We start from the raw sequence: 24,132 nt of genomic DNA, 5'->3' as shown, positions 1-24,132 counted from the left end.
TAAAATGTATGCAACATCAACTCTGCATATGTATGTATATTTCCAGAGTAAGCTGTTTATGCCATTTTTTTAAATTTCCACATTATTTTTTTTCTTTTAGTTTCATGTTTGTTTTCAACATGGGTTCTTAACTTTTATATAAAATGAGGATTTTCCCTTCTAATTTCTAAGTCTAATTTCTAGGGTTAGAAAGAATTTTTTACTCCACAGTTTTGAAAACTTTTATATTTAATCTAGCTTTTTTTATAGTTTGATAATATAAGAGTTATCGATAAGGAATTTGTTCTCATTGTGATAGAATGTCATGGTCTGTATAAAGTCTCTTAAGGTAAACAATTTTTTTTTTTTTTTTTTTTTAGAGAACCTAGAAAAGTTGTTCTTCATCGTGGCTCAACAGGCCTTGGTTTCAACATTGTAGGAGGTGAAGATGGAGAAGGAATATTTATTTCCTTTATCTTGGCTGGAGGACCTGCTGATCTTAGTGGAGAGCTCAGAAAAGGAGATCGTATTATATCGGTAGGATAAACTAATCAAAATATTATTATTTTAACTATGACCTATTAATCATTAAAAGTTTTGGTTTTTACATCCTAGACTTATGGGAGATATTTTAGTTAATCTTCTTACCATTTACAGCTAATTGTAAAATTGTAATGATGTCAGAGGACATGATATGTTTGACAGGTTTTCTTTTAATACTTGATTTACTTGTAAAAAGTTATCCTTATAAATGTCTTTTATGTCTATTAACTCAGCCTGTGTCTTTATGTCTATTATCTTAACCTTGTTGCTTTTTTAGTTTAGATCTTTTTGTTTTGATCTGTTTTAATCGATCATTTTAAATGATTTTTTAAAGCTGTCTGAATATGATGGTGGATTTAGTATTTTGTCCTTGCAGCCATTTTTTTTTTTTTTTTTTTTTTTTTTTTTGGGTACAGTGAACTTTATTGATGGTGCATGACAAGGTAGGGCTCCTTAAGCCCCTCCCCTCTTTAGGGGGTCTAGGATGGCAACTAGAGGTCAGAAGATTCTCAGTATGTTGGGGGATCAGTTTGGGGCAAGGATTCCCCAGCAGCTGAGGGCCTCTCTTCCTGTTGCTGGGGCTGGTGGTCCTGGGGGCTCTTACTCCTTGGTGGCCATGTGGACCATAAGGTCCACCACCCTGTTGCTGTAGCCAAATTCATTGTCATACCAGGAAATGAGCTTGACAAAGTGGTCATTGAGGGCAATGCCAGCCCCAGCATCAAAGGTGGAGGAGTGGGTGTCACTGTTAAAGTCGCAGGAGACAACCTGGTCCTCAGTATAGCCCAGGATACCCTTGAGGGGGCCCTCTGATGCCTGCTTCACTACCTTCTTGATGTCATCGTATTTGGCAGCTTTCTCCAGGCGACAGGTCAGATCCACAACTGACACATTAGGGGTGGGGACACGGAAAGCCATACCAGTGAGCTTCCCATTCAGCTCAGGGATGACCTTGCCCACAGCCTTGGCAGCGCCAGTAGAAGCAGGGATGATGTTCTGGGCAGCCCCTCGGCCATCACGCCACAGCTTCCCAGAGGGGCCATCCACGGTCTTCTGGGTGGCAGTGATGGCATGGACTGTGGTCATGAGCCCCTCCACGATACCAAAGTTGTCATGGATGACCTTGGCCAGGGGGGCCAAGCAGTTGGTGGTGCAGGAGGCATTGCTGACAATCTTCATGGAGTTGTCATACTTGTCTTGGTTCACACCCATCACAAACATGGGGACATCAGCAGAAGGGGCAGAGATGATGACCCTCTTGGCTCCACCCTTCAAGTGAGCCCCAGCCTTCTCCATGGTAGTGAAGACCCCAGTGGACTCCACAACATATTCAGCACCAGCATCACCCCATTTGATGTTGGTGGGATCTCGCTCCTGGAAGATGGTGATGGACTTTCCATTGACAACAAGCTTCCCATTCTCAGCCTTGACTGTGCCTTTGAACTTGCCATGAGTAGAATCATACTGGAACATGTAGACCATGTAGTTGAGGTCAATGAAGGGGTCATTGATGGCGACAATATCCACTTTGCCAGAGTAAAAAGCAGCCCTGGTGACCAGGCGCCCAATACGGCCAAATCCGTTCACTCCGACCTTCACCATCGTGTCTCAGGGTTCAGGCTGGCACTGCACAGGAAAACGCAGCAGTCCGTTGAACTGGAGGAGCGGAGAACCCTTGCAGCCATTTTTTTACTGCATGTTTGAAACCATATTATTAAGATTTACCAAACTTAAAATCATAATTTCTTCCTGATGAGTTAGACTTTTTGATCATTAGGCAATGATCCTCTTTACTTATAATAATGATTTTTACCCTGGAAGCTATATTGCCTGATATTAATGTGACTGTGCTAACTTGTTTTTTTGCTTGATATTTACCTCATCTTTTCTTTTCTTTTTATTTTCAGTCTGTGTGCTTATATGGCTATTGCCCATACAATTTTAGACTAAAACTGATCAATAGTTCTATTATTTTACCTCTGTTTCATTTTTATATCCCCCGAACTGGGTCATTTTTATTTTTGTTTTTTTAGTTAATCCATATGTTCCATAATTTTTTGTTCATCTTTTGTTTTTATATCTTCTTCTGTGTTTCTCAATGGGCCACTAACAGCATTGGGAATTATTTTGTTGTATAGGACTGACTTGTTATTGTAGAAAATCTAGCTTTTCTTTTACTGAAAGAAAGGAAGGAAGGAAGGAAAGAAAGAAAGAGAAAGAAGGAAGGAAGAAGGGAGGGAGGGAGGAAGGGAAGGAAAGAAGGAAGGAAGGAAGGACTGTGGAGTACACTGTGTCCCAAACTTATCAATGGAAGTGATTTAAAGTGATGTTTTTATTTTAAAAAAAGATAGAGAGAAAGAAAATTCAGTGTATCCAGCTCCCATCCTCTTGCTAGTAGAACTCCCTAGCCATTTTTAAATGCAAAAATGTCCCTCAGATACCCAAATACACCTTACTGGGAGCCCTTGGAGTATTTTTTAGCAGTGAGTCCATGATGATGAATACTCTTAGAGTTTGTCTGAAAATGCTTTTTTTTACTGTGATGTGTAAATATAATTAAATCAGCTGTTGTCTCCAATACTTCGAAGATACTGCTTTTTGCTATCTGGCTTCTTCTGTTGCAATTTAACAAAAAAGATTTATATTCTACTCTGTCTTATTTGTAGGTGATTTGTTTCTTTCACTGATTGCTTTTCAGTCTCTTAGTCTTTGGTTTACATATTTCAGTTCACTAAAATGTATCTGTGTCTAGCATATTATTTATTTTGTTTGTGATTCATTATGCTACCTGAATCAGAAGAGTCCTGTCTTCCATCAGTTCTGGAATCTTTTTAGCCATTGTCTTTTCAAATTTTGCCTTTCCCACATTATGTATTCTGCGCTTGAATTCCTATGAGGGGATATTATCATTTTGTTTTCTGTGTCTTTCAACATCAGTTTCCTATTTATGAACTGTCTTACACTTCATTTCAGTCAGAGCTGTTTTCTAGTTCATAAATTTTCTTCATATTTGTCTAATCTGCTTTTTAAGCCAAAACTAACTCTAATTTTGAAGTGCCATTTTCTTTCTAGAAATCCTTTCTGATTCCTTTTCTGATCTGCTTTGGTGGTTTTTGTGGAATCTTGATTCTTTGTAGCTTATTATGTTCTTTTAGGTTTTTCTTTTAAACATTTAAATTCTGTAAATAATTATTTTCTGAAGTTTGGAGGTTTCTAATACATACTATTTTATGATAACTTGCGGTAAATAGTTTTCTTGTGTTCTAACTGTTGTGAGCTTATTTTCAATAGTACCTTTTTTACTTTATGTTTGAAAACCCAGTACTGCCTGAATTGAGGAGTGGTATGCTTCCAAAAGTATTTTATATTGCCTGTTGTAGACACAAGAGTATCACTCTTATCACCATTTTTCCAGTAAGAAAACTGAAGTTTAGAGGTTAATTTGCCCTTCACCACTGTATTGTACATGGTGGAGCAAAAGTAAGATTTTAACAGTTATTCACATGGAAAATAATATAAAAATTAATAAATAATAATATAAGAATAATCTTTGTTTCACACACTCACAACTGTAAACCTACTTTTGTCCCACCCTGTATACTGTTTTGTTTTTAATTAAAACATTTAGGTAACACTTTGACTTTTATTTTTAAGATTTTTATTTATTTTCAGAGAAAGGGGAAGGGAGGAAGAAAGAGAGGGAGAGAAACATCAGTTGGCTGCCTCTTGCACACTCCCAACCAGGGACCCAGCCTGCAACCTAGGCACATGCCCTGACCAGGTATCAAACCAGTGATCCTTTGGTTCACAGGCTGACACTCAATCCACTGAGCCATGCCAGCCAGAACCACTTTGAAATTTTAAGGTCTGATATATAGAAATATACCTAAATCCTGTGTCACCAATATTATTTAATATTGACGGTTATTTTAAATAATTTCTTAAAATATAATATCAAGCAATAGAGACCTTTTCAACTACAAAATATAAAGTAAGGAAAATGAGAACGTACTCCTCAAACTGAAGATATATGTTAGGAAATGCATTAAAAAAATACACACTGCATCTTTTTGCAGTTTTCATATCAGTCCTTCTTGCCACCTAACCCTAACCCTGCATCATATGCTTAGATGTATCACCATATTCTAGCAACCTATATTTTTAAATATAATTCAGGATAGACTGATATCAAGGCAGAAAGAGGAAGACTGACCATTTATACATGACTCATATGTCTGACGAAAGACTTGGAGGAATCAGGATGAGAGTGATATAACTTCTATCTCTTATGTGGCAGTTCCTACACAACATATAAAATTGTCAAAACCCTTCAACTATAAACTAAAAAAGATTAATTTATTTAATATAAATTATGCCTAAATAAAAACAAATATTGTAAAAGTCATAACAAAATATTATACCCCACCAGTTGAACGATTTTTTTTTTTTTAAACTGATGACAACAAAACATTGGTGAGGATGTGGAGTAATTGTAACTCATTCATTACTGGCTGGCATATAAAATTATGCAATCACTACAAGAACTTCTGGGGACATTCTTAAGAAATTAAACATACATCTAACCTTAACACCCAGATTTTACCCCAAAACTCATATCTACAAAAACACTTCAACAAGAATGTCCAAAACAGTCTTATTTATAATAATCCGGATCTAAAAATAATTCAAGTGCTCATCAACAGTAAAATAGCTAAGTAAATTGTGATATATTTATACAGTATAATGCTTCTCAGCAATAAAAGGTTAGCTACTGGAAACTCAAAACAACATAGATGACACTAAAATACATCATGTTGCATAAAACAAAACACCATGAATACATAGTATATGAATGTTGAGGACATTACCCAATGTGCAAATATGAATCACAGTACATGATTCCAGTTACATGCTAATCATGAGCAGGCAACGATAATTTGTATTAATAGAAGTCAGAAAGTCGGTTGCTGGTGATGGTAGTAAAGAGGCACAATGGAAATTGTGGGTTGGTTGATAGAAAGTATATACCTTGCCTGGGGTTGTAGTTTTATGGGTGTATACGGTTGTCAAAATTCTTCCAACTGAACTGTTCAAGTTTGTACATTTTATTGCTTATAAATTATATTATAATTTAAATTTTAAAATAAGTTATAGTATGATAAGGACAAATTAATATAAGGAATGGGTTTTTTAATGTTGAACAAATTAGTTATTTAGAAGAATAAAATTAGGTTAGAGCTTCACTTCACACTTTTTTCAAAGTAAATTTTTATTTGGCTTGAAGTTAGGTGTAAAATCCTCAAAGCAAAAATAGATGTTATTTAAAATGTCCATGTGAGGCCACTTTATATGAGTCACTAACACACTGCTATATTATGTTAGACTGACCAATATGAGCTGTTTCATCCAGACTTACCCAGTTTTAGCAATGAAAGCCACATCTAGAAACCCCTTTTGTCTTAGTTTTAAAACTGAAAATTCCCAGACCATGTAGGCCAGTTGCTCATCCTAACATGAATGTAAATTAAGTATAGACTTATGTTGGCAGTATGCATCAATAACCTTAAAATTTTAATACTTATAAGCTTCTCTAGGATAATACCCTGAAAGCATTAGGTAAAACCTTAGGAACAAAAGAAAAACATGAGAAAACATATTCAAAACTCAATAAACCTTGAAACAAATTTATTTAAATACCTCATTAGACAAAATATAGCTGTTTTCAGTCTTCAGCATATATCAGAATCACCTTGAGGTTTTGTTAAAAGATAGCTTTCTAGACCTCATCCCCAAATTTTCTGATTTAGTATGACTTGGATATAATCTAAAAATGTATATTTCTAACATGTTCCCATGGCATACTGTTGTTGATTTTTAATGATAAATCCACATTACTGAGAGAGTATAAGTAAGTTATTTGGGAAAGCAAGGAAATAAATAATAGGCTTTATAAAATGTTTCCTTTGACATTAATTTTGTCGACGGAAGAAGTGTCTGAAATCATGATCTATTACATATGTAGAATGGCATGTTTTTCAGTATAGTATAAATGAGGTGTTACTATTATTTCCAATGATGCCAAACGTGGTACAAAATATAGTTAATGTTCACTGAAAATTTAGAATCATGGAGTCTTAGAATCAAAAGTGAACCAAAAAACTTCAGCAGAAATCTCTCCACCATAAAAGCAGTGAGAAAAGTTTCCACAATTGTCAGAATAAACTTTTTTAGAATTCTAGAAATCAACCAAAGGATTGCCTCAATTTAGGAAGTGTTAGTGAAGAAAATTGGCTGAATCTCCATTAAGCATGAGCTTTAATATGCCTAAGTCCTATCCACAGCTCTGTAGTACCACATTAGCCATGAAAAAATAGCCACATTCAGAAGGAAAACCAGTATCTTAAAAGCCATGAGAGACACCAGAATGGGGGTAGGACTTTCAGAGGGTCTTTCTCAGAGAACTGTCATATTGGACCTGTCTTTTGGTTTTTGGAACACTCTATTTTTAAGGCTTTCTGTATTTGACCTTATTCAGAGCTCCACCAGTGCAAAAGCCAGTCAAAACAATTACAGGCACATTATGGCTGTTTGAAACATTGGATAACAGTTGGGGTAAACAGTGAACTAACCAGAAAACTTAAAAGAAAAAACTGGGAATGAGGTCTCCATAGAGCCTCTGAAAAGCTCTGACATATTTCTTGGAACATGATATATTCGAGGACATCTGCATGTCCTATATGTATAGATGCTCAAGAAAGACCTCAAAAGGCCCTAAATTCTCACGTCTGGCTGAGCATAAGGCTCTGTGAAAGCAGGAAGTGAAGATTTAAGGCAGAATTATCAGTTACCTATCTGAATGTTGAGGACATTACCCAACATGCACATAGAACCCTTCAGCAAAGTGTTCAGGCATTTAAAGATCTCTGTCGACTTCCAGTCAAGGTAGGGGCTTAGGTGAACATAGCTCATCTCTTCGCACAACCACAGTGAAAATTACAACTAAATTACAAAACAGCTATCACCCAGAATCATCAGAAATCATGCTGTATATAGACTTCCGGCCAAGATGGAGGCTTAGACTGACATGCTCTGTCTCCCTCCACAACTAACTAGGAATACAACTACCTCAATACCAAAGATAACCAGAAATTCCAGAAAATAAAACTACAGGGAAGCCCAACATATGAAGTTATAAGCCAGCAGTGCTCCTCTGGACGGGTAGGAGGGGTGACCGGAGCGGAAAAGTCAAGCGGTGCTGTCTGTGCTAGCAGCGGGAATAGTGGTGGGAATGCGAGAAACGCCAGGGGAGCTATCCCGGCTGCAGTCGAGACCATCACCTCGCGATTCCAACGCTGGGGAAGGCAGACCCCCATTGCCCCCGACTGTGAGGCCCAGAGGGCATGGGGACAGAGGAAAAGACTCCTGGTCTCTCAGCGGAGAGTAACAGCAGGAATCCATCTTGGACCCCCGCCCCCATACAAAGGACCACAGAGCGGTGAAAAAGGTCGCCGGTTGCCGGGTAGTGATGAGTGCACAGGGCTCCGCCCCCTACAGCCCTCCCAGGAAGCAAAAGTAAGCAGAAAACTGTCAGGATGAAGCAGACCATGATTGAAATTCCGGTGATGCAGCTCACCAGGCAGCAGATGAGGGACCTAACCAATGAGCAAATAGGAAATCTTTCTGAGGCTCAGTTCGGAGCTATAGTCATAAGGTGGCTTACAGAATTAACTAAAGATTTGAAACAAGACGGGGAAGGAATGAAAGCTAATCATACTGAAACTAACAAAAACATATACGAGACAAGTGGTGAGGAAATGAAAACCAGAGGTCAAATCAACAAACCGGAACATAGGGAAGGAACAAACAGTCAACCAGTGCAGAAAGAGGAAACAAAAAGTGAGGAAAGTGAGGAGAGGATCAGAAACCTATGGGACAGCTATAAGAGACCAAACATTAGGATTATAGGATTGACAGAGGGTGAAGAAAAAGAACTAGAAATAGAAAAATTATGTGAAAAAATAATGAAGCAGAACTTCCCTAACTCAGGGAAGGATATATACTTACAGGTCCAGGAAGCACAGAGAGTTCCAGAAAAACTGGACCCAGGGAGAACCACACCAAGACACATGATAATCAAATTGTCAAAAATTAAAGAGAGAAGAAAAGAATCATGTACAAAGGGGTCCCGATTAGACTGTCTGCTGATTTCTCAAAGGAGACCCTGCAGGCAAGAAGGGACTGGCAAGAAATATTCAAAGTAATGAAAAGCAAAAACCTACAGCCATGAATACTCTATCCAGTGAAATTGTCATTCAGAATAGAAGGGCAGAGAAAGTGCTTCCAGGACAAAGTAAAACTGAAGGAGTTCATTAGATCCAAACCACTATTATATGAGATGTTAAAGGGACTTGTTTAGAAGAAGGAGGATCAAAACTATGAACATTAAAATGAAAACTGCATCACAAGAACCAACAACAGAAGCTAGGGAATCAAAACAAAGGCAAACTAAGTAGGCAATGAGAATGGAAAAAGAATTATAAGTATGGGGGGAGGTCAGCAGGGAGGGGGAAGGGGAAAGGGAGGGAGATAGTACAGGAATTAAGAAGCATAGTAGGAGGGAATGGAGTAGACAGGAAAAGGTTGAGAAGAATTATATGCACAACCAATGGATGTGGACTAAAAGGGGGGAACAACTGGAGGGAGGGGAGTCAGTGGGTGGAAGGGAGCATAGGGAAAAGAAATTGGGACAACTGTAATAGTATAATCAATAAAACATTTTAAAAAGAAAGAAAGAAATCACACTTTATAGAAGTCCCAACAACCAACGAATTAAAGGAGTCCATTCATCCAGGTGGGTAGGAGAGGCAGAGATGTGGAATGGGTGGTCCCACACCCATGTATGATCGATAAAAATCAGGACAGATACCGCAGCAGTGAGGGATACCAGCTGCACACCAGACCACTCAGACCAGGGTTCCAGTGCCAGGAAGATAAGTCCCATTAATTTCTGGCTGTAAAATACCAGTGAGGGTTGGGGTGGCAGAAGAAACTGCAGGATTCTCAGGCGTCTCCTCCAAAAGGGCCCAAAGAGTCTTAGGACTTATGCAGACTCACTTCCTCTGGGCTTCAGCAGCTAGAAGGGCACCAGTGGCATACGTGAGAAACTGAAGTGTCTGGCTTCAGGGCAACTGTTGGAGGACAGCTTCATCCCCAACAAAACTCCAGAGGCCAGGCAATGGCAATTGTCCCTTTTCTGATCCCTTCCACACACACAGCCACAGAGGGATGAAACCATATCTGAAACTCCATCAACCTAGTCATATGGGTTGTCCCGCCCTGGCAATTACCTAAGGCTCCGCCCCCTCAAACTTACAGGTTTACTTTTCTACAATAGGCCACGCTACTAAGACAGGCAGTCAAAGCAGCTCTACCCAATAAATAGAAACAAAAAGAGGGAGGCTTCCAAAATGAGGCGACAAAGAAATGTGGCCCAAAAGAACAGAACAAAACTCCAGAAAAAGAACTTAAATGAAACGTAGATCGCCAACCAATTAGATGTAGAGTTCACAACACTGATGATCAGAATGCTCAAGGAACTTAGGCCCTCAGCAGCATAAAATAATATCCAGTCGGAACCAAAGGATACAAAAATTGAAATAAAAAACAATTTACAGGGAAACAACAGTAGAGTGAAGAAGCTGAGATTCAAATCAATGATAATGTGACATAAGGAAGCAAAAAACAACCAATCAGAAGAAGGAAAAAAAACCAAGAGGACAGAGTAAGGAACTTGAGACATCTTCAAATGTACCAACATTCGGGTGCCAGAAGAAGAGAAAGAGCAAGAAATTGAAAACTTACTTGAAAAAAATAATGAAAGAAAACTTCCCTAATATGGTGAAGGAAATAGACATACAAGTCCAGGAAGCACAATGTCCAAAACAAGCTAGACCGAAAGGACCACACCAAGACACATCGTAATTAAAATACTAAAAGTTAAAGAGAGATTTTTTTTTTTTAAGATTCTATCTTTATTTTTAGAGAGAGAGAAAAGGAAGGAGAGAGGGAGACATAAATCAATGCATGGTTGCCTCTCACACATCCCCAAATGGGACCTGGCCAGCAACAAAGGCATGTGGCCTGACTAGGAATTGAGCCTGTGCTCAATCTACTGAGCCACACCGGCCATGGCTAAAGAGAAAATTTTAAATGCAACAAGGGAAAAGCAGAGTTTCCTACAAAGGAGTTCCCATAAGACTGTCAGCTAATCTCTCAAAAGAAATTTTGCAGGCTAGAAGGGACTGGCAAGAAGTATTCAAAGTGATAAAAAGCGAGGACTTACAACCTAGATTACTTTATCCAGCAAAGCTGTCATTTAGAATGGAAGGGCAGATAAAGTGCTTTCCAGACAGGGTAATTCTAGAGGAGTTCATCATCACCAAGCCATTATTATATGAAATGTCAAAGGGACTTATTTAAAAAAAGGAAGATCAAAACTATGAACATTAAAATGGCAATAAATTCACAACTGTCAACTGTTGAATCTAAAACACAAACTAAGCAAACAAGCAGAACAGAAAAGGAATTATAAATACGGAGATAATTTGGAAGGTTATTAGTTGGCAAGGGTAAGGGGGAGAATGGCAGAAAAGATTCAGGGATTATAAAGTACAGAATAGACACAGGGATGTTAAGAACACTATAGGAAATGTAATATCCAAATACTTACATGCATGACTCATGGACGTGAACTAAGAGGGGGATTGCTGGTGGAAATGGGGGTACTGGGTAGAAGGAGGCAGAGAAAAATGTAATAGCATAATTATATTAAAAATAATTTTTAAAGTCTTTGTCAAATCATTTTTAGTATATTTTATTGATTATGCTGTTAAAATTGTCCCAATTTTTTTCCTTTTCCCCCTTTCACATGGTACCCCCCTTTCCTCCAGCAATCCCCCCGCGCCTTAGTTCATGTCCATGGGTCATGCATGTAAGTTCTTTGGCTTCACTCTTAACTATATTATTCTTAACTTCCCCCTGTCTATTTTGTTCCTACCAGTTATTCTTCTTTATACTTGCACCATTACCCCTTTCTCCCCTTCCCCCTCGCAGCTGATAACCCTGCCTATATTTCTGTTGTCCTGGTTGTTTGCTTAGTTTGTTTTTGTTTTTGTTTTTTTTTAGATTCAGTTGTTGGTAGTTGTGAGTTTGTAATCATTTTAATGTTCATAGTTTTGATCTTCCTTTTTTTAAATAAGTCCCTTTAACATTTCATGTAATAATGTCTTGGTGATGATGAACTCCTTTAGCTTTACCTAGTCTGGGAAGCACTTTATCTGCCCTTCCATTCCAAATGATAGCTTTGCTGGATAAAGTAATCTAGGTTGTAGGTCCTTGCTTTTTATCACTTTGAATACTTCTTGCCAGTCCCTTCTAGCCTGCAAAGTTTCTTTTGAGAGATTAGCTGACAGTCTTATGGGAACTCCTTTGTAGGAAACTGCTTTTCCCTTGCTGCATTTAAGATTCTCTCTTTATCTTTCATGTTTGGCATTTTAATTATGATGTGTCTTGGTGTGGTCCTCTTTTTGTCCTACTTATTTAGGACTCTCTCTCTGCTTCCTGGACTTGTATGTCTGTTTCCTTTACCAGATTAGGGAAGTTTTCTTTCATTCTTTTTCAATAAGTTTTCAATTACTTGCTCTTCCTCTTCTCCTTCTGGCAGCCCTATGATTCAGATGTTGGTATGTTTAAAGCTGTCCCAGAGGTTCCTAATCCTCTCATCGTTTTTTTCAGTTCTTCTTTCTTCTTTCTGTTCTGGGCGAATGTTTACTTCCTCCTTTTGTTCCAAATTGTTGATTTAAATCCCGGCTTCCTTCCCTTCACTGTTGGTTCCCTGTATATTATTCTTTATTTCATTTTGTATAACCTTCACTTTTCCTTTATTTAGTGGCCGTACTTAGTCATTTCTCTGAACATCCTGATCACCAGTATTTTGAACTCTGCATCTGATAGGTTGGCTATTTTGTTTAGTTCTTTTTCTAGAGTTTTGTTCTCTTCTTCCATTGGGCCATATTTCATTGACTCCTCAATTTGGCAGCCTCCCTGTGTTTGTTTCTGGATATTGGGTAGTGTTGCTTTGACTCTGTGTCTTGGTAGTGTGGCCTAATGTAGTGGGTGTCATGTAGGGTGCAGTCGCACAGCCTCCCCTATCACCCAAGCTGAATACTCAAGGTGCATCCCTCATGTGGGCTGAGTACATGCTCCTCTTGTAGTTGAGCCTTCATTGCTTTTGGCAGATCAGTGACAGAGATTGACCCAGGCCAGTCAGCCGCAAGGACTGGCTGTGACCACTGACCACCAGCCTCCACCATCCGTGGAGGATCGCATGTGCAGAGGCAAGGTGGTGGTGCTCCTACGTAATCCATACCTGTCCACTGGGGTTTCCCGAGTGGTTCAGGCCATGGTCAGGACCCACCTGTGGTTTTCCCCGCGCACCCTGCCTGAGCTATAAAGCAATCTGAGATGGCTGCTACTTGTACTGGGCTTGGAGATTCCCAGGCAAAGCCAAGCTGTGAATCTAAGGTGGCTGCTGGCAATGCCAGGCCTAGAGCTCACTGAGACCAGCTGTTGCTTCTTTGAGAGGATTTAGAAAGTTGTGAAGATTGAGCTGAGACCAGCCATTCATATGGAAAGCAGCTTGGGTGGGCCCATAAGTTGGGTGGGGTGGAGTCTCTGGAGATCTCCAAGGCAGGTCAAACAGTGTTAGCCAGGTTGATTTAGTCTCAGATATGGCTCCCTTTGCCTGCTTTGTGTGGGGAGGATTTAGAAATGAAGCAATAGTTTGCTCACTTTGATACCAGGCACTTTAGTTTCTCCCTATATACCACTCATGCCTTTCAAGCTGTTACCCAGGTCCCGGAGCTCAAAGGGAATAAGTCTGAGTAGGTGAGTCCTCGTGTGGGCTCTTTAAGAGGAAACTCTTGTGGTTCAGCAGTTTCTTCCACCAATTCAATCACCGCTGGTTTTTGTAGCCAGAAGTGGGGGGGACTTATCTTCCTGGCACTGGAACCCTGGGCTGGGGGGCCTAGTGTGGGATTGGGACTCCTCACTCCTGAGATACCCTCACGAATTTTTATTCGCCACATGTGGGTGAGAGACCATCCCATTCTGCATCTGTACCCCTCCTACCTGTCTTGATGGATGTGGTTTCTTTAATTACGTTGTTGTCAGACTTCATTTCAACTCAACTTCTGACAGTTCTGGCTGGTTGTTCTATATTTCAGTTGGTATTTAGATGTGCTTGTGTGAAGAGGTGAGCCATGTCTGCCTACACCACCACCTTGACCAGATCCTCTCCATCAAATCATTTACTGAACTTAGCTGACCGGGTGGAGACTTCAGTGGCACACACAACAAAGAATATAATTTTTGTAGAATTCAGAAGAAGTCACCGAACAACAACAATAACCAGCCCTTGGAGGACATATCTGATTTCCAGAGTCGCTACATTATATTATTTTAAATGTCCAGTTTTTAACAAAAAAAAAAAAAAAAAAAATACTAATATGCAGAAAACATGGCCCATACATAAGGAAGAAAACAATCCATAGAAACTGATCCTAAGAAAGTTCAACTTATCAGACAAAGATTACTAGACAAAGACTTTGAATCAGATATTTTAAATATATTTAAAGTACTAAAGGAAATCATGTCTGAAGAATGAAAGGAAATCATAAAAACAATATCTCTTCAAGTAAAAAATATCAATAAAGATATTTCTATTATAAAAAGAACCAAATAGAATTTTTCAAATTGAAAAATACAGTACTGAAAAGAAAAAGTTTAGACAAGCTCAGTAGCAAATTAGAACTAGCAGAAGAAAGAATTATCAAACTTGTAGGTATGTTTATTGAGATTATCCAGGTCGTAAAGTAGAAAGAAGAGTGAAGAAAAATTAACAGAGCTTCAAAGACCTGGGGGATATCATCAGATGTATCAATATATGCATAATTCTCAGAATGATAGGAAGGGAAAATGGGGCAGAAAGAATACTTGAATAAAAAATAGCGAAAATTTTTCCAAATTTGACATTAAACATTTTTTACATATCTGAGAAGTTTGGTAAATTCCAAGAAGAATGAACTTGGAGTCCAACACCATAGACCAATATAATCAACCAGTCAAAAGACAATAGAGGACTTCCAGCCAAGATGGAGGCATAGACAGACACACTACATCTCCCTCCACAACTAAGAAGGAACCCAACTACCTCAAAACTAGAAACAACCAGAAGTTCCAGAAAACTAAACTGTATGGAAGTCCAACAAACAAAGATATTAAGAAGAAATACTCATCCAGACAGGTAGGAGGAGCAGAGCCGGGACAGAGAGGACACCATGGTGGCGGCAGTGGCAGCGGCAGCAGCAGGCCAGCAGAAAATACAGTTACACGTTTTCAAAAGTCAAGACGGATACCTGGGGAGCATTCCCAGCTCCTTACCAAACCATGCAGCTCACAGTCCCAGCACCGGGGAAAATCAAGCCTCATTGCTTCTGACTGGGTAAACCAGTGGGGATTCGGGTGGAGGCAGAAACCGCCAGTCTCTCAGCAGTCCACTTGTTTAAAGGGCCCCCACGGTCCTAGGACGTCTGCAGACCCACCCACTCTGGGAACGACAGCCAGGGCAACAGATAGAGAGGCACAAATCCCATACAGAAGTGGGAGAAGTACCTGGAAAAGGGGCGAGTGCTGGGCAAGCTGCGTTGTTCCCTCTCAGACACCTCCCCCAAATACAGTGCCACAACGTGGTGAAATAGGTTGCCCTATACTGACAAATCCCTAAGGCTCTGCCCCTTGCAACGTAACAGGAGCAATAGCTCTGCCTGGAACACAGAGGTAAACAAACACAGGAGCCTGTCAGAATGAGGAGACAGAGAAGTATGGCCCAAAGGAGGGAGCAGATCAAGGTTCCAGTGGGAGAACTGAATGACAAGGAGATAGCCAACCTAACAGACGCAGAATTCCACACATTGGTGATAAAGATGCTCACAGGCTTGACAGATATGCTTGAGTACAGAAAGCACGTAAGAGAAGAAGTGAAGGCTTTGCTAAGTGAAATGAAGGAAAATCCACACAAAATCAATGATGAAGGGAAGGAAACCAGGGTTCAAATCAATGATTTGGAACATAAGGAAGAAAGAAACAGTCAACCAGTGCAGAGTGAGGAAACAGGAATTGGAAAAAATGAGGAGAGGCTTGGGAACCTCTGGGACAACTCTAAACATGCCAACATCCAAATCATAGGGATGCCAGAAGAAGATGAAAAGCAAGAAATTGGGAACTTATGTGAAGAAATAATGGAGGAAAACTTCCCAAATTTTGTGAAGGGAATGGACATACAAGCCCAGGAAGCACAGAGAATCCCAGGCAAGCTGGACCCAGAGGGGACCACACCAAGACACTTTATGATTAAAATGCCAAAGGTGAAAGATAAAAAGAGAATTCTGAAAGCAAGAGAGAAGTGGAGAGTTGCCTACAAGGGGATGCCTATAAGACTATCAGCTGATTTCTCAAAGGACACTTTGCAGGCAAGAAGAGACTGGCAAAGCAGTATGCAACGTGATGGGAGGCAAAGACCTACAGCCAAGATCACTCTATCCAGCAAAGCTATCACTTGGAATGGAAGGACAGATAAAGTGCTTCCCAGACAAGGTAAGGCTAAAAGAGTTAAAAATCACCAAGCCATTATTATATGAAATGTCAAAGCGACTTACTTAAGAGAAAGAAGATCAAAACTATGAACACTGAAATGACAACAAACTCACAACTATCCAACAAGTGAATCTAAAAAATAAAAACAAAATCCAACTAAGCAAACCAGAAGGGGAACAGAATCCTAGGTATGGGGATGATTTGGAGGGTTGTCACCTGGGAGGGGGAGGTGGGAGAGGTGGGGAAATGGCTCAGGAATTAAGAAGCATAATCGGTTGGTACAAAATAGACAGGGGTAAGTTAAGAATAATATAGGAAGGGGTAAAGCCAAAGAACTTCTATGCACAACCTGTGAACATGAACTAAGGAGGGTGGGATTGTTGGAGGGAAGAGGGTTACTAGGCAGAGGGGAACAAAGAGGAAAAAATTGGAACTATTGTAACAACATAATTAATAAAATATACTTTAAAAGTAAATAGATAAATAAAAGACAATAGAAAGAATAATGAAAGCAGAAAGAATTAACTCTTGTACAAGGGAGCCTCAATAGGATTTGTAGCTGATTTCTCATCCAAAACTATGGAGGCCCAGAGGCAATGGGATGACATATCAAAGTTCTGAAAGGTAAATGTTTACCAAGAATTCTGTATCCAGCCAAATTATTCTTCAGAAGTAAAGGACTTTACAAAATAAACCAAAGCTGAGGAATTTTATCTCTAGTAAAAACCTTCCCTATAAAAAATATTATAGAGAATTTCTTCAGACTAAAATAAAAGGAGTAACTGAAATCCATGTGAAGAAATAAAGAACATTTTTAAAGGTAACTACATAGGTAAATATCAAACAGCATCAGTGAATTTCTTTTGTAATTTTTTTCTTCTATCTGATTTAAAAGAGAACTGAATAAAACAATTTTAAATCTTTGTTGGTGGGCACAACTTATACAGAGATTTGATTGATATATAGATATGGATATATGTATATATGTATAGCTATCTATATATGTGTAATATATGTATATAATATATTGTCATATATGTATGACAATAATATCACAAAGGGGATAGAGACCACAGAGTTATAGAAGAGCGGAGTTTTTCTGTACTATTGAAATTAAAAATTAGTATTAATTCAACAGATTATTATAACATGTTAATTATAATCTAGAGAAATTACTAAAGAAATAACTCAAAATACCCATAATAAAAAAACAAGGTAATTAAAATGGTACACTAGAAAATATCTAACAAAATATTACACTAGTAACGGAGGAATAGAGGAACAAAAAAATATAAGGCATAAAGAAAACAGCAAAATGGATGACATAAATCTTACTTTTGATAATTATATTAGCTATAAGTATATTAAGCATTTCAATTAAAAGATATTGAGAGATGGATTAAAAAACAAGATCTAGCTATAAGCTGTATACAAGAGACACACACGAGATGTTTTTTAAAAAACTTTAATTTCAGCAAAGATTGAAAACAAAAGATAGGAAAAGTTAGGCCATGCAAGCAGTAATCAAGAAACATCTAGAGTGGCTATGCTAGTATCAGACAAAGTAAACCTAAAGTCAAATATTGTGACTGAAAGTAAAGGACATTTTATAATTTGTGTTATATAGATTATATATGATGTATAGTTCTATCGGGGGGGCTGAAAAAAACTGAATTTATTTATTAAAAAATTGTGTATTCTTACACGTTTAAACTTCAGTCACCTTCAAAGGACTCTCCTTTGAAGATGCACTACACCTACTGAGATTTTTTTTTCCACTGCTCAAAACAGTTTTTGAATTCGTCAATTTTGATGCCTTGTAGTGTTTCTGTAATTTTTTTGGTTTTACCTCTCCCACATCAGCAGAATGTTTCCCTTTAAGGACTTTTTTCATCAGGGGAAACTGAAAAAAAGTCACTTGGGACAAGATTGTATAAAGAGGGAGGATTGGGCATGGGAACATGCCGTTTTGGATCAAAAACTGTTGGGCACTCAGTGTCGTGTGGACATGTGCACTCATAAATCACCCATCCTGAACTGGGCAAACGCATTAAAAGAGTCTTCAAAGAAAAGTTCACAGAAGCCTAAAGCAGCCTTTCACAACAACTCCAGCTGGTACACTGATAGAGATGGGTTCCTAGGACACTCATCTAGCAGTGGAAGCCCATAGAACAAGGGGCCCTCCATCCAGAAGGTCTGTTGGGGGGTTCCCCCTCATATGTGTTATATAATTGTTGATAAATTCCTGGAAGGCATAAACTATTGAAACTGACTTAAGAAGACATATAAAATCTGAATAGACCTATAACAATTAAGGAGATTGAATTGGTAATCAAAACTTCCTACAAAGGAAAAAAAAACAGGATTAAATGGCCTCACTGGTATAGTCTACCAAACATTTAGAGAAGAATTAATAGTAGTCATTCATAAACTCTTCCCAAAAAGGAATGAAGAACACTTACCAACTCATTATACAAGGCAAGTACTATTACATCACACCAAACAAGGACAACACAGGAAGAGAAAACTAGATCAATATCCTTTATAAACATCAATATAAGAATCCTCAACAAAATAGCAAACCAGATCTAGGAGCATAAAAATTAATTATACACTATCAAAAAAAGGAATATACACCATAATCAAGCAGACTTTAAAAAATGTATGGTTGGTTCAGTGTATGAAAACCAATCAAGTAAGACACCATTTTGATAAAGGATATAAACCACATGGTTATCTCAATAGACACCAAAAAAACACTTTTTATAAAAACACTTAATAGCCCTGACCAGTGTGGCTCAGCTGGTCGGGGATTGTTCACAAAGCTAAAGGTTGCCAGTTTTATTCCTGGTCAGGGCACATGCCTAGGTTGCAGGTTCAGTCCCTGATCGGGGCATATGTGGGAGGCAACCAATAGATGTTTCTCTCATTGATGTTTTTCTCCCTCTCTTTCTCCTTCCCTTCCCTTCTATCTTAAGAAAGTCTTAGCAAATCCAACAACAACCAAAAAAAAAAAAAAAAAACTATTAGAGCTAATAAACAACTTCAGCAATTTATAGGACAGAGACTTAGTATACAAAAAGATGATCGTATTTATGTATACCATCATTGACCAATCTACAGGTGAAAGTAAGAAAACAATTCTATTTATAATAGTAGCAAAAAGAGTAAAATACTTAGGAATAAATTTCACAAAGTAAGTATACAAAATATGGGCTATCCATACTATGGAGTATTATTGAGCTCTATAGTTAATGAAGTACTGATACTTGCTACAAGGATGAACCATAAAAACATGCAAACTGAAAGAAGCCAAACACAAATTGTCACATATTATAGTACTCCATTTATTTAAAATGTACAGAATAGACAAATCTACACAGTCAGAAAGTAGATTAGTGGTTGCCAGGGGCTAAGAGGAGAGGGAGGGGAGGAGTGACTGCTAAGGGGTATTGAAAACTTCCTACAAAGGAAAAAACCCAGAGATGATGAAAATGTTCTGGAATTATTATGGTGATAATTGCACATTCTCGTGAATATACTAAGTACTACTAAATTGTACATGGCCCTGGCTGGTTTAGCTCAGTGGATTGAGCGTCGGCCTGCGAGCTAAGTGTCGCTGGTTCGATCTTCCAGTCAGGGCACATCAGAGAAGGAAAACTCTGACTCCAAAAAACCTCCGCTGCCTTGCGGCATACCTCTTCAGGGGAAAGGCTAAGGGAGTAAACCCCGACAGAAAATCCGGAGCCGGAGTCCCTAAGGCGGTTTGACGTTGTAGTCAACACCGGCAACTCCTGCGGCGCACCTGAAGCCAAGCTGTATTGACTCCGTCTTTCCCTTGGATCCTTCAGCTGCGAAGAGAGGGGGGGTCTGCTGCATGGGCAACAGCAGACCCTCCATATCACCCTGCCCAGGCTCTGTAGCTTCAACACGGGAGGAGACAGATACCGTGTCACTCCCGAGTCGGACTGCACAGCCATTCTCGGCGGTGCAGATAGACTCTTAGGAAGCTACACCATCGTCTCTCGAGACGGACGGCTGCCGACGACGACGACTAAATTGTACACTTTAAAAATATGAATTTTATGTAAATTATATCTCCTTTTTTAAGTTTTAGTGTAGAAAAAGAATCTGAGGCTATTTACATAAATGTCTCAGTACAAACATTTCTTCTAAAATATATTTTATAATGTGTCTTCCATTAAAATGTTCAGTGAGTCCTGACCAGTGTGACTCAGTTGGTTGGAGCATCGTCCCATAAACCGAAAGGTTTAATTCCTGATCAGGGTGCATGACTGGGTTGTGGGTTTGGTTCCCAGTCGGGGCATGTGCAAGAGGCAGCCGACTGATGTTTCTCTCCCTGTCTTTTTCTCTCCCTTCCCTTCTCTCTAAAATCTATAAGCATATCCTTGAGTGAGGATTCTTTTTAATGCTCAGGAATAAGTCATTCAAAATTATGATTTTCCCTACAATAATAAATGAATATTTATCTTTCTTTGTATTTCTTCCCTACTTCGTTCTCCTGGAAATTAGAAGGATTTTCTTTATACTCAAAGTAGAGCTATTTATATGGTGTGTTGAGTTTTATATAGCCCTCAGCTAGAACTATTCTCTATAAAACCACATTATATTACATTTGTTTAGATAAAGGTTTTTAGATCTTGGTTTTCTTTCAAGAAATGTGTGTGTGTTCTAACTTAGTTGCATAATGATATCCTTTATAGTTAATATGAAAGAAAGTTATCACGTTGATTAGAAATAAAATTTAAGGTTTGGTTTGATTTACAGGTAAACAGTGTTGACCTCAGAACTGCTAGCCATGAGCAGGCAGCAGCCGCTTTGAAAAATGCTGGCCAGGCTGTCACAATTGTAGCACAGTATCGACCTGAAGGTAATATAAATTCTTGCTGTCTATGTTTGTTATTTTGGTTTTGAGAATTCTTCCTCTTAATAATGTTTAACTTTCCAAGCTTAACTTTCTTTTTTTGTATTTTGGTCACTATCCAGGTCAAAAGGTGTTTTTAATAGGGTGTAGGAATTTGTATCTGTAAATTCTTTTGAGTATTTCACCATTATTTGGATTAATTTTCATGTGTTTATTTTTTTAATATGTCCTCTAACCAAACATATACTTTTTAACATACCTTTTATAACTCAGTGATCCAAAAGGATAATAAAAACCATAAGTAAAGATAGTAATATTGTCTAAGAAAATTAGGTCTTCCCAATTTTTTCTAACTTTTGAATTAGATAACATTTATTAATGTCAAGGTTTAAGATATGTTTCTACTAGCCTCTATTGCTACTTAAAGAAGAGAGAAAGAATACAAGTTTGGCTGCAGTGTGTTTCTAGATAGTGAAGTAGTATGGACATGACCTTACTAAGTTCCTCAGGGAAGAAAATGGTAATGGAAAGTTTGAGGTCATGGCATATTAAACATATATAAAACTAATGTACGTTAACATAAACATAAACATTTCTCCAATAAAACCTCAGTGGAATTTTAAAAGCTTAAATACCCAAAGGTATGCATAACATGCTGGTTAATGTTCAGAAACAACAAGGTGAAGAAGGAAAGAATGATGTGACTAAAGGAGTCAAGTGAAACAGTCTATAATTGAGTCAACCATATTACATCTGTAATTTTTTTCTTGAAATGGAATGTATTTTTATAACAAAACCTAATATGTTTTTTAGCTGATCAAAGTAGCATGTTGGTCATTCCTTGCCATTTCATAAGTTTATTTTACATAAGGGGTAAATTCCAAATAAAGTCACGTTAACAGAACGAATAGGAATTAATATATGAAGTCAGAATGCCAATTTATTAATTTTTGTGAGAAACAAAGCTGCAAGTGGGGCCACATATGCTTTTATCTTCTAGCCAGCACTTCTTGCTCTATACAGTATTCCCTCATTTATCGCGGGCGTTACGTTCTAGATACACACACACACACACACCCCGCAATAGGTGAAAATCCGCGAGGTAGGAACCTTACATTTATTTTACTATTTATATATATTTTAAGGCTTTATAAACCCTTCCCACACAATTATAAACTATTCCCAGTCCCTTATTAACCTTTTCCACACTTTTATAAACACTACTTGTGTTCTTAAACATATTCTACACTATTAAACCTACATAACTTTAACAACATACGTATATAGTAACTGTACCGCAAAATCCTGCAATAAGCAAGAAAGCCACGATAAATAATTAAATATAATATTTTTTTTAATCTCGCGATACAGTGAGGCTGCAATAAGTGAACCGCGATATAGAGAGGGACTACTGTAGTTATATTATATGGAAGTCAGATTATAATTATGGTTACTGAGTATTATAGAAAGTTATCTCATTTATGTGTTTATAGGGAATATGGACTACTTAGGAATGATTACAGTTAAGTCAGTATCTTCTCCTTGACCTCCTGGGGAACACACAAAAGCAAAAAAGAAAATGAAACATACACACACTTCTACCCATACAACTCCACCTCACATTAAGCAAAACTAAGAAGACAGACTAACTGGAAAACCAAATACAGGCAAAGGTTGCTTTAACAGCTTGAGATCTAGTAGAAGCCATATGGAAAGAGAGGAAGATTAAAAAACATGGAATGTTGGGAATGCTCAGTTGTGGCAGAATTTAGAATGTGGCAGAAAATTGCACTTCCTAATGGTGAGGGACTTATTTTTTGGGTTAAAAAAAGTTGTTTATGACAAGCCTCATGGTAATTGGAGTGAGCAGACCAGTGCAGAAACCATCCTTGATGTGGTTTGGTTTAAAGAAATAGAGGACCCATATTTGAATAAAGCAATCTGCCTTCATAGCATCAGATAATGTAACAGTCCTTTAGTTTAAAGTCTGTAAAGGACCTATGTTTGTATTCCTCTGCGCCTCAATACTTTCTGGTCCATCCAAAATACAACTCATTAATCAGTAATTTAAAGTAACTGGCCTGGTGTTCATACAAAAACATTTAATAAGAAAATGTGGGGAAAAGCAGAAAAACTGGGCAACAGGTAAAGGTTAGTCATGCACACACACACACATATATATATACACATACCAAAAAAAGCATTGGCACAAATAAGATGAAATTTTGTTCTTAATATTTTTAATAGCTTATTCATTCACTTTTGTGAAAGAAGACCACAAAATAGAAATGTAAGAATAGATGTAGGAAAAAATGACTTCACAACCAGAAGAGATTAATTTTGAGCTAACACAACCCAGGAAAGAAGGTGAACAAGTATTTTAAATTGGAACACAAAGGCAAAGGGACATTGCAGAAAGATCAGTAGAAGACATAGAGAATTAATAGAAAAGTAAACAAAATGAAAAATAGGATTTTAAGAAATGTGAGACAAATATTAGCAATGGAAGACAGGCAATTATATGCAATATATATATAATTAGACTTTCTGAGAAGAGAAAAAAAATTTTAAAGAAGAGTATAAATGTTTGAAAATACAATGCATTCAGGAAAACTTTCCTGAATTAAGAAGAATTGGATCTTTATATCGATAGAAAAATGAAAGAATGGTCAAAATTCAGACATACTCTACTTAATATTTATCAAGAAAGAATCTTCTGGGACCCAGGTAATAAGGGGGTAAAAATTGATTGATAGAAGAAAACACTGTTCTAATGTTTGGTGCACATAGACCAGAACAAAGATAGTTAATTTTACTATTTTTATATTTTGTGGCTTTTAACTAAGCCTAAGGTCCCTCTTCATGCACTAAATGTACTTGCTTGCCACTGATGGTTGGCAAGGGTGAGCTATCCGTTTCCTAGAATTAGTTATTGAATAAGGGCCCGGGAATCTCCCTTTCAGGTTTGTTTCTGTGCTTGTACTGTGTTTTTCTTTCTTTTCATTTTTCTGTTT

General features: G+C 37.9%; 1 protein-coding gene and 1 pseudogene across 12 annotated transcripts in view; one reads left to right on the top strand and one right to left on the bottom strand.

Annotated features, from left to right (window-relative positions):
- Positions 1–24,132, top strand: part of DLG1 (discs large MAGUK scaffold protein 1) — a 311,643-nt gene that overhangs the window by 205,847 nt on the left and 81,664 nt on the right. For all 12 annotated transcript variants that reach the window (XM_090278549.1, XM_090278460.1, XM_090278531.1 and 9 more), the window contains 2 exons: positions 360–516; positions 21,022–21,124. In XM_090278549.1, coding sequence (XP_090134675.1) covers positions 360–516; positions 21,022–21,124 — 260 coding nt within the window. The remainder of the gene's footprint in view (positions 1–359; positions 517–21,021; positions 21,125–24,132) is intronic.
- LOC150021740 (glyceraldehyde-3-phosphate dehydrogenase pseudogene) lies at positions 1,075–2,192 on the bottom strand (annotated as a pseudogene).

The sequence above is a fragment of the Furipterus horrens genome, unplaced genomic scaffold (genome assembly GCF_987537825.1).
Source record: "Furipterus horrens unplaced genomic scaffold, mFurHor1.1.pri manual_scaffold_1, whole genome shotgun sequence".
Classification (NCBI taxonomy): Eukaryota; Metazoa; Chordata; class Mammalia; order Chiroptera; family Furipteridae; genus Furipterus; species Furipterus horrens.
Note: the sequence above shows the minus strand (reverse complement) of the source record. Positions and strands in the feature narration are given on the sequence as shown.